Source organism: Monodelphis domestica, chromosome 2 (assembly GCF_027887165.1).
Source record: "Monodelphis domestica isolate mMonDom1 chromosome 2, mMonDom1.pri, whole genome shotgun sequence".
Lineage (NCBI taxonomy): Eukaryota > Metazoa > Chordata > Mammalia > Didelphimorphia > Didelphidae > Monodelphis > Monodelphis domestica.
Window position 1 is genome coordinate 481,792,213 of NC_077228.1, and position 15,136 is coordinate 481,807,348.

General features: G+C 44.5%; 1 protein-coding gene across 2 annotated transcripts in view; it reads right to left on the reverse strand.

Annotated features, from left to right (window-relative positions):
* Positions 1-2,453: 2,453 nt before the first annotated feature.
* The window catches only part of KCND3 (potassium voltage-gated channel subfamily D member 3), a 329,597-nt gene continuing 316,914 nt past the window's right edge, over positions 2,454-15,136 (reverse strand). Inside the window, exons 4-8 of one of the 2 annotated variants that reach the window (XM_001372886.4) lie at positions 14,350-14,451; positions 12,429-12,518; positions 10,719-10,775; positions 9,254-9,501; positions 2,454-8,125 (exon numbers count right to left, since the gene is read on the reverse strand). In XM_001372886.4, coding sequence (XP_001372923.1) covers positions 7,924-8,125; positions 9,254-9,501; positions 10,719-10,775; positions 12,429-12,518; positions 14,350-14,451 — 699 coding nt within the window. In that variant the 3' untranslated portion in view covers positions 2,454-7,923. The remainder of the gene's footprint in view (positions 8,126-9,253; positions 9,502-10,718; positions 10,776-12,428; positions 12,519-14,349; positions 14,452-15,136) is intronic. The other variant, XM_001372901.4, reaches the window with a different exon arrangement.

Here is a 15,136-nt window from a genome sequence, read left to right on the forward strand (position 1 = left end):
CTGTCCTAAACACCATCTACTTCCTTTTATAATGCTGAGCAATGGTAGGCTTTATTTTTCTATCTATATGTTATTGCCAAGTGAGGATGAATTAATTAAAGCTGTGTAAATAGCAGTTCATAATTAGGTCCAGTCTGCCATACAGTGGTAAAGATTTTAATTACACAGCAAAGTAAGATCCTGTTGTTGCACCATACCTCTTCCTTGCTATTTCCCATTTGCCCCTTTTCCTCAAATTCCCACCCCCCAGTCAAGTTAGCAGCCTGTCATTGCCAGGGAATTTTAATTAGGATGCCATGGCATCTTAATTAGAAATGAAATTGCCCATTAGTCCTGAAATTAATTGGATTCTCTTTAGATTTGTTTGATATTTTGTGTTTGTTATTTTTTTAATTGGAAAATAAGCCAGAGATGAACACATCTTTATTGCTGGAGACTAATCTGAGGAGAGAAGCTAAACAAAATATATTAAATCTAGATTTTCTTTTTCATGAGCATTTGTGAGAAAAATTTTGAAATTGTATCTCCCCAGCAGAGGCAGCCAGTTGGATTCACTTGCAGGCCATTCTCTACACAAAGTATGTTTTTAGTTCAGTATTGACATCCTGACAAATTCTGTAACTTGCTAAGCATTTCCAGGAAACCCTAGATGTGAAAGATGAGTTAGATGGGGATCAGAAAAGGAACTATGGTCTGGTGACAGGAGTGCTAGTTAGCATCTGGACCTGGCTTCTAGTTCAGTTTCTATTAATCTAAGTGAGCATGACAAGTCATTCAGAGAAGAGCAGTTTGCTTAACTGAAAAATGAGGTGAATTGACAAGATGATTCAATGGGTTCTCTACTAATTTGAAGGGTTATGGGGGTTGGGGACAGGGTAGGAATGAGTTATATTTGCAAATACTGGTTGAAAGTTAGGTGCCAGTATGAATTGGCAACATGTGTGCATTAGATGCTTTATACAACTTTTTATTACAACCTCAAGAATAACAGATTAGGTTGATAGTAACAACAGATCTTTGGTCTTTCAGATGATTTCTTTATTGAAGAGGCAAGTTTCATGTTATTTTAAGAATATTTTCTAAAAAAAGGTAGCATACTTATTTTTCAGCCATATGTCATCAATTTGCTACAGTAACCCTCATTAAAAATATAGTATGAAAGAAAAGGTGAGTTTCTGCTGGTATAGCTGTAATTAAGGTTATATTTCAGAATCCACCTTTGTAGAGAGGGAAGTAGTTTTAGATATAGAAGGGGACAACCTTCTATATCTAGTGGATTTATTTATGGATATATTTAGTGGATTGAGAACCAGGTGGGAGGGCAATTTGACCCCAGATACTTCTTAGCTTTGTGATCCTGGAAAAGTCATCCCATTGCCTAGCCTTTATTTCTCTTCTGCCTTAGAATCAATACACTATTGATTTTAAGACAACGTAAGGGTTTCAAAAATAATTGTAGAATCCATAAATTATCAATTTTAGAATATTTATTGGCATATACTGCTTGATAGTCAAGCATACTATAATAAAACTAAGTATTGATTACTCTTTGTGATGTCTAGAGAGCTATGGGCCTAGGGTGACACCTAGTGGGTGATGAGATATAAAGCATCCATTCTTGGGCTGAGAAAGTAAATGTCATAGTCCCAACTATATTGGGCCTTTTGACCCTTTGGGTCCTAAAGTGTCACATTTTTCATGTCATTTCCAATGACTGAGATCTGACTGATATAGCAGTAGTGACAATTTTAAGAGGATTTTCTTTGACCCTTTGTGATACTGTAGTTGCTGCCTATTTTGTTACCATTTCCTTATTTGGAGCCCTTCTTTTAGTTGAAGGGACTTGGGGTCAGATGTTTTATTCTTTTACATCAGGGTTCAGGTTTGTAACTAGAGGGAATATTTAAGACTATTTAAAATTTTTGGAGAAGCAGATTGTAGCTTAATATTGGCCTGGAAATCAAGCTTTTTGGCTCTGGCCAAGACGATATGGATTAGAACCAGGAGGGCCCTTTGAGGCTATCTTGTCCCAAGTCCCTCATCTTCTACCTCCCATGGTGGTAGTGAGACTCAAGTGAGAAAATGTAAAGTGCTTAATTAGCATAGCACCTGGCAATATGTAAGGTTAAATTATAGTAAGTAGATTTGTAAACAAGCTGGGAGGGGTCTCATGTTTTCTAAGTTAGTCCATTTTTTTCATCGGAGATGATGGTCAAATCAGAGTTGGGGTCTACCCAAGATAGGAAGTAGCAGAGCTAAGATACAAACCCAGGTTCTTTGAGTCCAAGGGCTATGCTCATTCCATTCTACCTTTGAGGTTGTACTAGATTATCTTTTTAGGGTCTCTTCCAACTACAAGGTTTCTAACAGACCTCCTTGTTAAAGCTGCTTTCTTCTGGGACGTGGAAGCTTTAGAAGTGGAAAGCCGGAATAGAGTAAGCACACGGCATCACTGGGGTTTGTGGCATACATGCCATTTAATCCAGATTGGATACATCAGGTACAGCAGTGGCACACGACTCAGTACTGTCAAGGATAGACACACTTTAACATATGCACTACAAATTCAAAGAGAAGACAACAGGAAACTCAAGAACTTGTTTTAGAAAGTTGTTTTCTGATGGAAGTCTGAATCTTCCTGCAGTTTTGTACAGTGCGTTTCTGTCTCTGCCATTGTGATGTTGGTAAGCAAAGCCCATTTATTATACGAAAATAGAGAAGAACATACGTGATGTTTCTCACAATAAACGTTAACAAAGAGGGTGGGGGAACCTCTAAGGAGAACATTGCATTGGAATGTTTGATATCAAAAATAGACCAACCCTCCCCCCACCCTGAGCCCCCACTTTGTAAAATAGTCCCTTGGTCCAAGGAGCCCCCTGGGACAGAGATCATCACCTGATACTGAGTGGAGTGATCCCCATTCAGGAAGGTAAGTGACCTGCTGAGACAGTGACTAGTCCCAAACTTTTTGAGAAAGACACATAACGAAATGAGATTTAAGGAAGAATCTCTTTAAAACATTTTGTGTTTTGATGGTCCTTTTCTCTTTTGAGCCTCTTTCTAAGGGTTATGACAGTGCCTTTTCCTCTAGTCATCTGGGAGCACTTCACAAATGATAAGGTTCTCCACAAAGAAGTCCAAGAGGAAAAAAATGTCATCAATTCCCTGTTCTGCCCTCATAGTGCCATTTAGTTGGAAAGGGAGCAGATATTTGGCTATGCTATGTCAACTCGTTTTAAAAGTACGTGTGCATAACCAACCTCACAGTTCAGCTGGTAATAGGGGATAGGGAAGCTGGGGTCACTCAAATCTACAGAGAATCTTAAAACCTAATTTTGACCTATGCTTTCAGTCTTAAAAAGTCGACTTCTCTTTTTCCTGTTCTATGAAGTTATCTCAGAGTGTGGAAAGATCCCAAATTAGTAACTAGGAGAAATCTTCACAGGCTTGGTTGACCCCACATGTTGGTTCAACTTGATAGTTTGTGAGTTCACCTTAACTAAGGGGTCAGATTTACATGGCCACCATTTTAATATATGTTGAATACAAACTTTTTTCTTTTTATCCCCCGCATTTAACACACTGCCTGGCATGTAGTAAGTACATGGTACATGCATGTTGATTGATGTATTGCCTAATTTCACCCTCCTTTGTGCTGGTGTTAGGCCCTTGGGTAAGCATTAGAGATCAGCTCCTTTGTAGCAAGTGTATAAGGGTGTATCCCCTTTGTGCAATCTAAAGGAGCCAAAAACGACCACCAGTGTTCTTAGAAGCCCTTGATCTGCTGTTGAGGGGGCCTGGTCTTTTGAGCAATCTCACATAACTGACCCAAGCTCAAAGGGCATGCTAGTTAGCAAAGACATCATGGAAAAGTAGGAATGAGACTCTGAAGGGAATGTCAGAGGTGTGAGTTCTGCATGATAATCTTAGGGGAAATGGTGTGATGCAGTAGGGAAAGCACTAGCTAATTGTGCATCCTAATTGTATTAATTCATTAGCTCAAGTATTAGCCTCAGTTTGCCCTGCAAAATGGGGAACAAAATGTTCTACCCACCTAATAGGGCTGTGAGAAGCATGTAGTGTAAGTACAAGTGCTGAATTGGTTTAAAGGATTATAGTTTGAAATGTCAGTGCTTCTCGACCCTCTCCAAAGGCTAGAAGGGGAGCTGCATTTTTTTGGCTCTGAAAAAGCAGTTTATACATAGTTAGAATTGGCACCCAAAGCAAATTCCCCACTGTAGCAGTGGATTCCCAAAGTGTGATCTTTGAGCTTCCCTCTCCCTTTCCTCATACCTCCCAAGTTGGTAGATCACATTCTCCTTTTGTTGCTGAGTGTTGTGACAATTACTATCCTAGGCATTTGGCATGAATAGATCACTACAATAATCCCCTATTTTGGTGTCTCATTAGTCTGACAGTAAATGGAGTGGAGAAAGGCTTCTACTCTGGTTCTCGGCCACTAATGAACTATGCAGCCTAAAGCATAAAGTCCCTTAGCCTTGCTGAAGATTAGATCTTTAAGATTAATACACAAATAGTGTTAACACTTAGGACTGTCCTCTGTACTTGTTCATCTTGAAGTCTTCTCCTTGACAGGTTGGGTTGGGGGGATGGGCTATGGGATTATCTATCCCAAAGTGGTTCATAAACTGAAAAAGTTCCCTAGTGTAAGAAGACTCAGTCATAATTCTAGCCCTGCCCCCCCCTTTTTTTGAGTTGCAAAAATGGGACTTAAACTTAGTATAGTTTGGAAGTTGGATCTTGTTAACTGGCAGACTGGAAGGACCCACTCATGTTAGCACTTTTCTCCTATATATAGCTACTTGATTGTCATCCTCTTTAGTCCCAAGAGAAACTAGTTTAGGTCTCTCATCTGTGGCTGAAGTGGTGGGGATTAGAAAAGGACTGAAGGATTTTTGAGGGCAGGTGTGGTGGTGGTGGTGGCAGTGGCAGTGAAGAGTGAAGTTGGAGAGCAAAGGAATTTGAGATTTGGTGGAAACCATGAGTTAATAGAGTTAGAGGTGGAAGGTACCTCAAAGGTCATCTTGTCCAATGCATTCTACAAGTGAGGAAATCAAGTGGGGGGGGGGTGAAGGGACTGATTCAGTTCACACAGATTCTAAGTGACAAACAAGAGTCCTGAATTTGGAGTCACAATAGTGTTGGGGGCATCTCAAATCTTATGTCCATTTGTTGGGAGTTAAAACTTTAGGTGACCTTCAAACCCCACTTCACACCTCTATTTTACTTATGCTTTAGATGTTTTCATGCCAAACAGCCTTTGGTTCTGTGATGAGATGAGATACTTGAGTTGGATTGTTGTTGTGATCCAGTATGACTTTTAAGTGATGATTAGCCATCATGAAAATACTGTTCTGATGCTTCTTCTTCAAATGGAGATAAGCTTGTGATTTTGAAGGTGTTTCCAGTACATTCTTGAAGCTTCAAGAATAGGCCTGGTAACAGACTAGGCATTGAGGACTAGCCTACTTGCTGCAGACAGGATCTTCACTAGGAAGCTGACCACAATTTAAAATCTGATACAGGAAAATGTATTGGTTGGATGAAGGATTATCTATTTTGCCTAAAGCTTTTCTTCTCAAAGCAATGTTATTCACCTACTAGACCCTCACATACCAAGTCCTCGTCTGCCCTCTACAAGTTTGGCTTATGCTGTACTCCAGCCCAGTCCTCTGCTTTTCCCCGTCGGAGGAGGTACCATTATGTAGTAGAATGTAAGCACAGATGATTCAGTGTGTCAGGTTTGTGTGGCTACTCTGATGTATATATACATCCATGGTCCACAGCTGCACAGTACTGTTTATTTGTTTTGTTTCCCACTGAGACATTAAGCTCACAGAAGTCAGGAACCATCTCCTTCCTGTGTCGGGAAGATTTCTGAGGCTAGGACCAATGTGAGTGCACAGTCAATACGTGATGAAGAGATGAGGTTGGAAAGGCTCCCTCTCCTTTGCCCTATCCAAGCTCTTCATTTCCTGTGATTAGCTGCTAATTCAGAAACCCCTTTAAAGGGTCTACAGGGCCAGGGTCATGGGGAGACCTAATGAGGGTGAATTTTAAGTTCTTGACCAGAAAAATCTTATCTACAGAGGGCTGAGGCAGAACTCTATGAATATTTACCACTTAGCTGGACAGCAGGATTTGAGAAACTGCTGAGGTGCTCCAAGGGGTTGAGGAGATAACCTGACCATCTTAATCCTTCAGAGTCCAGGCTGAATTAGTGTTCATGAGGTAGGGACTCCAGGGAATAGGAAGGATGATTTTATCAAGCCCTAAACTTGGAAAGGTCTCATAGTAGATTGGTTAATCCACTCTTTTCTGCTGAAAGTGAGAAACACAAGGGGAGATTGCCCCTAGTTCTGCTTCATAAAAGTGATGCTCAGATTTCCAAAGAAAAACCATCTTTACCTACTTGCTCAGAGGGAGCTTAGCCCTTTACGTGTCCCCTTCCTTGGCACTGGACACACCAGCTAAGAACCATTCGCGTTCCCACACCTTAAAACAGTATTCCTGGGAACACATGACCAACTTTGCTCAGCTATTCAGTCAGGGTCTCCAATATGAAAACCAGTTGGCTGTATCCTAGGTCCTTTACTATTGTATGGTCTAGGGGAAGCTGCCCAAGGGTTCCCTGGCAATGGGCTCAACAGACTATATGGTCAGTACAGTGGAAGAGCAGGGGGAGAGAAGAAAGTTGTCTTGATATTCCACGGAATGCCTTTCCCCCTTTTGGTATTCATCAGGATAAAAGGTTCTTGAGCAATTTTTCCTTTTTTAAGATCCTAGGCTAGAGACCTTGCTTGCAACCCAAATTTTGAAAACACCAGTGGGGCAGGTGACTAGGAAGTGCCATCTTGTCTCTTCTTGGCTTTCTCCCTCATTCTGTTTTTGTTTTGTTTTGCTTTGTTTTGTTCTTTTTTTTTGTTTGTTGTTTTTTGAAAGCACAATTTTTCACTAACTAGCAGGTGGATTTTACCATATACAGTTGTAGTTGTACTTCAGTGGCCAAGAAGGCCATTCACAAACCCAAGCTGTACTGAGAGCCGTGGAGAGACAGCTAAACAAAGACAAAGAAAGGGAAAGGCAGTAACCACGTACAAAGAGACAGGAGACAGAAGGATAGACTTGGAGAGAGCAAGAGCTGCAATGTGGTCACATGGCTACTGTGTGGGTCACTCAGGCTTCAGTGGGCTCATGGCCCAGATTCACCCACCTCAGGGTGGGGGAAGGAGAGAAAACTCAGGAACAACTGACATCTTGGCCTAAAGCCTTTCACTATAAAAGGAGAAAAAAAACCTCATAAAATGCATTGTTTTGGTTTAGTTAAAGGTATTGGGTCCATGGAGAAAAACATTTCACAAAAATCTGTTGTTTTTCTGTTTTGTTTTCCACCTTTTTTTTTTCAGTCATGTCCCATGAATAAATATTATCCATTAAAAGCCTTGAAAAAGGTGCTTAAATACACAGTGTTAATATTTCCTTCCTGCTTTGCATGTGATTTCTCGGCCTCTGTGCTGCTCTCGATCTTTTGTTTTCCTTGTTGGGGTCTCCAGAAACAATCAGTTTGATCTGAGGCTCCCCCCTTACACACCCCACCAGGCCCTGGCCTGGCACACGGTCCCTCCCCAGGCCCCTGACCCCTGCCTTTCACCCTGCCTCTGGGTGGCCTCCGAGTGGGGTAATGGCACCCAGAGCTTTGTCCCCTCTGCCAATGGCTGTAGTAGCGTCTCCTTCCTGCTTGCAGGCTCAGTTTCACTGCGAGGGGGACAACCAGGATAGGCAGGAGTGGCAGGGGAAGGAGAAGGGAACAGCCTGGTCATGGTCACCACTGCCCCACAGGCTCCCTTCACCTCCCCGTCCCTCCTGCCACCCCTTCCACCAGCCCTTCCTCCAGTGGCTTTACAAGGCGGAGACCTTGACGATGTTGCTGCCTATGGGGGGAATGTTCGTGGTGGGGCCGGGGCTACATGGTGGCGGTCGGCTCTCCCCCTCCGGGGTCAGCGCTGGGGGAGTGGGGATGCTGATGATGGCTGTAGTGATCTGGGATCCTTTGCAGTTGGGTCTCAGTCCATCATCTGCTTTCAAATTAAGGCTGGAACGACTGGGGTAGATAGAAAGAAGAATTAAGGCTCTGTCCCTTTCTCTCCACCCAGAGCTCCCTCAAACTCCCAGGTTTCCTACTCGTGGCAGCTTTCATTTTACCCCATTAGGAGAGCTGAGCTGAGCTCCAAAGATCCCCAAAATAATGGCTAATCAGGAAAAAAAGGAACACACTGACTACACAACCAGAGGCAAGTCCACTTAGCCTATCGCTGCCCTTGATAATTGTTCAAGACTATAAATGGGACAAAATGCCAGTTACAGGAGTTTCCTACATAGATGAAGCTCAGGGCCAATCTCTTCCCCATTCTGAGCTTTCTTTCTTTCTTTTTTTGCCCCAATGTATACAGGGTAGAAAGAAGAAGGGGTTCTTCGATCGAAATCAGGCTTTAATTCAGAATTAGCTCCAAAATTTCTGCTAAAATCCTACTTCGATCCCTCCTCACTGGGTTCCTGACGTTTAGGCCAGAACAGTAAAGTTCTCCAAAAGGGAAAGGCTAGTCAGGTCAAGCTCTAGATCGGATGGCCATTGTCTGAAGCTAAGTTCAGAAAGGATTCTCGTCAGAGGGTTTGCAATAAGGTATTGGATTTTTTCCCTATATGGCTATCTATTAGGACGTAGACTTGTGTTCTGCATCGTCAGAGAGATTCACTGATTACATCATGGAAACTAAACTAAGTAGCACAGTAATGAAGAGTGCTGGACTTGGAATCAGGAAGACCAGGTTCAAATCCTGCTTTAGCTACTAGCTGTGTGACCTGGAGTGAGTCATAGTTTCTCAGCCTCTATAAATAAAGATAATAGCTTCGACCTCACAGAGATATTGAGAAGATCCAATACGGTAAGGTGAAGTGCTCTACAAACTCTACAGTACTAAATAAATACTGTTAAGTAAGGGAGAGTTGACTATTATAATAATGCCATTTTCCTCAGGGGAAGAGAACTCCTCTCTGGGCAAGGACTGATTCACTTGGAGCTTCAATACATTCTTCCTGACTTCTAACTCTAGTCCTGACACAACCTGGTCCCGTGGTATCCTCTTGGGTTAGGGCCCCTAAGGAGAGGGAGGGAAGATGGCGGAGCAAACCAAGCTGGTGGCTCCTTGTGGGGAGAATGGGATGTACTCACCTGGTAGTGAGTGAGGGCTGTTCACTGCCCTGGATGTGAATGGTACTGAGCTCTTGCATGCTCCTCAGGCGGGTGGCAGGCAGGTTGGAATTGGGCAGGTGGGTGGTCTTCTTGCTTCGACGGGAGCAGCAGGAGGTGGTTAGACCCTGGTGGCTGGACAGTGAAGGGCTTCTTGTGGATGGGTAATTCTGCATTGAGCTCTCCATGCAGTTCTGCTCGAACATTTGCTCATCGATAAACTCATGGTTCTGTCGGAGGGGATAGAGAAACGTGTGGGAAGAGGAAGTGGGAGGGCAGGGGATGAACTCCCCTCACACATCAACTGGAGGGTCTTGTCCTGGGTCCTTTAGGGGGGCCCCCAGCAGACTGCAGCACAGACGAACACTCATGAAAGGTAACATCCCACAGGTGTGGAGAGAAGAAAGAAAGAATCATCTTGGCAGCCCTGGCTATCACAGTGGGGTTGGGGTGGAGAGTTGGTATGATGGCGGGATTGTGTTTTGTCCTTCTGGAGTTGTGGTTCAAAAGGGTGTTAGGGTTATAAAGTCATAAGTGCATCTGAATCATTATGAGTCAGAACCAACTCTGGGATGCTGGGGGAGCCTCGGCTAGGGGAATCCACGGACCAGCATGACTGCTTGGTCACCAGAAGGGGATTTGGTGATATCACTAGAGGTGGTGGTAGATTGTTAGGGACTTCATACTTCTTTAGTTGCACATAGTAGGTGCTTAATAAATGCTCGTCATTATTGTTATTGAAGGGGAAGACACAAAGGTTTCTGTATTGTTCAAGAAACTAAAAGAGTTGGAGCATGAATCCCCCCACCCCCCAGTCTACCATGGGGTTGACTGTATGAAGGACATGCTTTCTTAACATGGGAACAGATCAATGTGGAGAACATGGGGACGCCTTAAAGTCAAACACTTTCATGGCAGGAGAGCCTTAGGTGATTAGGTTCCTTCCGGCTGGAGTCAGAGAGAAAGAGAAGCGGACAAATCAGGGACATGGGGATGAGAATATCTTCTAAGGCTAAAGGATGCCCCAGGGGTGTCTGTGGCCTGGCTAAGGCTGCCAGGGTGAAGAGGAGAGGTCACATTGGAGCAGAGGCTAGCCTGACAGCCAAAACCAGGAGTCCCGGGACAGCGAAGGAGGTGGCACAGACAGAAAGGGCACACGGACACTCACAGGATACCAAGACAAGTGCCGTGTTCAACTACCCCCTCCATCCCCCAGCAAGGTAAAAGGAGAAGGTTGGGAGAGGAAGATAGTGCTGAGTAGATTTGCACAGAAAATTGGAAGCCTGAGCTGGTACTGGTGGTGACAGCGGAGGGCAGGACAAGCCTCAGGAGAAGTGAGAGATAGCACATGCAAGGAAACCAGACCGAGTGATAGAGAGAGAACAGTCCACATACGCCACAGGAATCAGAGAGGAAAAACAGGAATTGAATTTTTAAAAAGCTATACCTTGATGGTGGAAGTTCGTACAGATAACAGGGGATCATCCACAAGATAGGACAACCCCTACAGGACAACATGCCAACAGAAGATAAAAACACCATTGATTGTACATTCCAGCATTCCCAAGCTCAATTCTGACATTCCACCTTCAAATCCTGGCATTCCACCCCTCAATTTCAACAAGCCCCCACATTCCACTTTTCAAGCCCGGCATTCTACCCCCTCAATCCCAGCATTCTACCCCCTTAAATCCCAACATTCCACCCTCTCAAATCCCAACACCTTATTTTCAGTTCCAACTTCCCATTTTCTCAATCCCAACATTCCATCCCCTCAGCCCAAACAATTCCCCCCTTTCTCTCACCCCCTTCTAAAATGGCCACATTCCATCCAGCACATGCAAGTTTGAAAGGGCAGTTAGGTCTGAGCCTGTCCCTTTAGCTTTGTTCCAAGACCTGGAGGAGAATTCCAGGAGCCTCAGAAGACATGCAAATGCAGTCCTTTGGGGCAAGAGAAGAAGCCTGGAAACTTCAGGCTTCCTGGTTTGGAAACCCCTGTGGGGTTCACATGCCACCCCCGTTGTGCATATTTAGAGTGCTTTCCCTCTGGCATGAGAAGGGAGAGTATTAGATAGCCTTAGGAGAAAGCCTCTCTGACATGCTGATCATTCAGTCTGGGGAAAGGAAGGTACCAGAGAACTGTGGAACGTTTAGTGTGGATGCTTCCATCCAATTTGTTTTCTATTTAGGTGGCCCAAGCCTCTCTCTCCAGCTATGGCACCTAACTCAGGACTTGGCTTTATGGCCTCATTAGCCTTTCAGGGGCTGGACCTCTGAGGGCTTCTGCTGTCCCTTGGGAGAGGGGAAGAAGTATTATTGGTCTTCAGTTGGAAAGCTCTTTCTATCCCCCTCCGTGCATATGGTGGCAGATGGGCATCCAAGGGCCATAGTTCAAAAAGCAACCCCTGATGCAGGAAGAATGGTGTAGGGTTGTAGCTGTCTAGTCCAAGTTCAGCATGCTGCTGGTAGGGAGGGAAGGGGGACTGGATCCATAGCATCTACTTGGAGGGGGATGTGTCAGCCCATTAGAGTTGGAGATCAGTCATACCATGATAGCATGGCTCCCGCTGGCTGAATGTATAGCTGGAGTAGGAAGTAAGTTTCTGCCTTATCTGAGAGCCCAGGCCCTGGCAAGTCACTTGTGATTGGGAGATAATAATAGCTCAGTAGCTCACATTTATAGAACATTTATTTCTTTGCTTTATAGGCCTCATCTCTTTTGATCCTCATAGAAAATCTCTGAATTTGGTAGGATGAGTATTATTACCTGTATTTTGCAGACTAGAAAACTGTAGAATTAGAAAATTAGAGAATTAAAGGTCCAAGGCCTCTCAGTTAATAAGTGACCAAACCTGGATCTGAACCCATGGCCAGAGCCTTTTTCATTTCATCAAGGTAATCCTCCTTTCCCCAGCTCTGTTTGATACATGATGGCAGAGAGGCCGCCATGACATAATACACTGAGATAGAGCTTGGGGTACAGGGGTGGGGAGCATGGGGTGAGGCTGGAAGGGAAAGGATGGTTAGTTTCCTACCATTCCCTGGCCCCATCTTGGTCTATGGAGGGACAGGCTTGAGACTAAAGGTATTATACCTTTAGGAGGAGGGAAGTTGATAGCTGAGGGGAGAGACTAAGGGCTAGGAGGGGGAGACTTACAGTCGTTTTCTCCAAGCAGTGCAGCAGGTGGTGATGCTGGCTCTCAATGAGTGATGTGGTCTTAGTCATATGCTCATCCTCTGGGGAACCCTGAGACAAGAGAAGAGATGAAATAAGGCAGGGACAACAGTACGGCTCTTTTCCCCAGTCACCCTTTATCTTTGGGTGAGAGGAAATTGTTTATTGACTTGTAAGGTGTGTATAGTTTTCTATGGTGTCCACCCTACTTACTGCTTTGGCTCAGGGACTGGAGGTGAGGAAGATGCTGTAGTTGTCAAGGAAGAAATTATTGATGAAGGCCCAGAGGTTGAAGAAAACAAATACAATACAAGCTATCTTGGTATGGCATTACAGCTTCAGATTGGACAGGATTGAAGCCAGTTACTCTCATGCTTTTCTCTCCCTCCCTCCCTCCCTCTCTCCCTCCTTCTCTCTCTGTCTGTGTCTCTCTCTGTCTCTGTCTGTCTGTCTGTCTGTCTCTCTCTCTCTGTCTGTCTGTCTGTCTGTCTGTCTGTCTGTCTGTCTGTCTGTCTCTCTCTCTCTCCCTCCCCACAGTATTCTTTTCTTTGGGCAATTGTGGCACGTTGATCTAAAAAAGGTTACTGGACAGGCAGGCCACCAATCCATCACTTGGGCTCAGGATTCCTCTGAGTCTCCTTCCCTTCTCGAACCCTCCTTTTTCTGAGCTTCTCCAGGGCTTGGATAGAGCTGATATCGGGTGACCTTCCTAACACTAAGCTGGGAAAAGCAGGCAGCAAATTGCAGCCAGGGAAGGGGGCTAGTGAACGAGGAAGTCTTGGGGTGTAGGGAGGAGATTCTTGGCACACCTAGTGAAATCTGAATCATGCTAGAGTTCCATGGCACACACTCTGAGAATTGCTGGTTTAAGCCATAGGAACCATCTGTGCCTCCCACATGACACTCCATCTTCCTTCTGTGTGTCTTTGTACAGGCTGTCCCCCATGCCTGGAATGTACTCCCTCCTCATCTCCACCTGTTGAAATCCTGGTCTTCAAGATTCAGTTGAAGTGCCGCCATTTTTATGAGTTTTTTTCTGGACCTTCCAACTACTACAGCCTTCCCAAGCCCACCAAGGTGAACTTGTAAAGATTTGGTTCCCCCTCTGAATGGTCCTCTCCCCCATGTTATCTCCCCTGATCGATTTGAAGCTCTTTGAAGGCAGGAATTATTTCACTTTTGCCTTTGTATCCCCCTCTAGCACAGTGTCTTACATAGAGTTGGGGCATAATAATAAGTACTTGGTGGCTTGATTAGAGGAGAAGCAGTTTGGGGTTGTTTCCCCTGAAGGAAACAGTTTTAGTCATGCTTAGTGTCCTTTGATAGGAAGGTATAGAGTGAGGTTTAAGAACTGAGCCTTAACAGGCATGTATCAGGGTTCTGAACAGTCAGCTCAATTGGAGAAGCCCAGGAAAAAAAGGTTCACTTTAGGAAGTGTGTGTGTGTGTGTGTGTGTGTGTGTGTGTGTGTGTGTGTGTGTGAGTGTGAGTGAAGTGGTGGTTAATAAGGTAAATAAATCTAGGGGCAGCTAGGTTTCTCAGTGACTAGAAAACCAGGCCTGGAGATGAGAGGCCCTGGGTTCAAATTTGGTTTATGACACTTCCTAGCTGTGTGACCATGGGCAAGTCACACTTAATGCCAATTGCCTAGCCCCTATGGCTCTTCTACCTTAGAACCATAAAGAGTATTGGTTCTAAGAAGGAAGATAAAGGTTAACCCCCCCCCCCCCCAGGCAAATCTGGTGGATCTGGTCAGAGATATCACTCCTTGCCTGAGTGAGAGCATGAGTGAGAGGCTATGAGCATGAGAAAGAATGAGGGCTCAAGGGGAGTGAGAAAACCTGAGCTTTTCTCTCTCCCTTCCCATTCCCCTATCCCTTCCCTCCCAACCCCAGGATACTGACTGTCATCTCCAGGGCTTCGTTGAGAAGACCATTCCTCTTGCTGTGCAGGTAGGCGTTGGAACTTCCAGTCTTGGCCACACGGATCCTGGCAAGGCGGGCTTTCTGTAATTGAGACAATGAGTGGGACACGGAGGTCATCGAGGGCCAGTTTACACAGGGCTGAAACTGCTCTCATGATGCTGTTTTCATGTGTGATGAGGAGCTCCTTCCATTTGGAGCTGAGATCTAGGAATGTGGTCTAGGGCAGGCTACACTAGACTGACTGCCTTTTTCTTCTTTCTGTAGCCTACGAAAGTCAAACTTCCTGACTGTCAGGTGGGTGACAGGATGTGAGTCGCCATTTTTACCCTTACTGTTATCACCGAAGACTTTATTGGCCAGACACTGAGACTATTGGAGACCTGAACTATGAAAGAGATGATGATATTGGGCAATAAACCTGGGGTAGAGATTTCCCAAATACCAAGCTGTCAGTTACTCTGAATTCAGTTGAACTAATAATAAACTGAGAAAGGGACATTGGCTTTTTTTTTCTTTTTAAATTTTTCCCCCTCAGATTACATGTTGGTACAGTTTTCAATAATCACTTTCTGACATCTTTGCATTCCTTGTTTTCTCCCTCTCTCCCACCTCTCCCCCTTCCCAAGATGGCAGCCACTGACGTTTGTGGTACACGCATGGGGCATTGGTTTCTAACACTATCTTACTTGCTTTCCTTTTTTAATTGTCATCATTCAATTGTTCTGCCACCTTCAACTCTTTGTGATCCCATGGACTGAAACACATC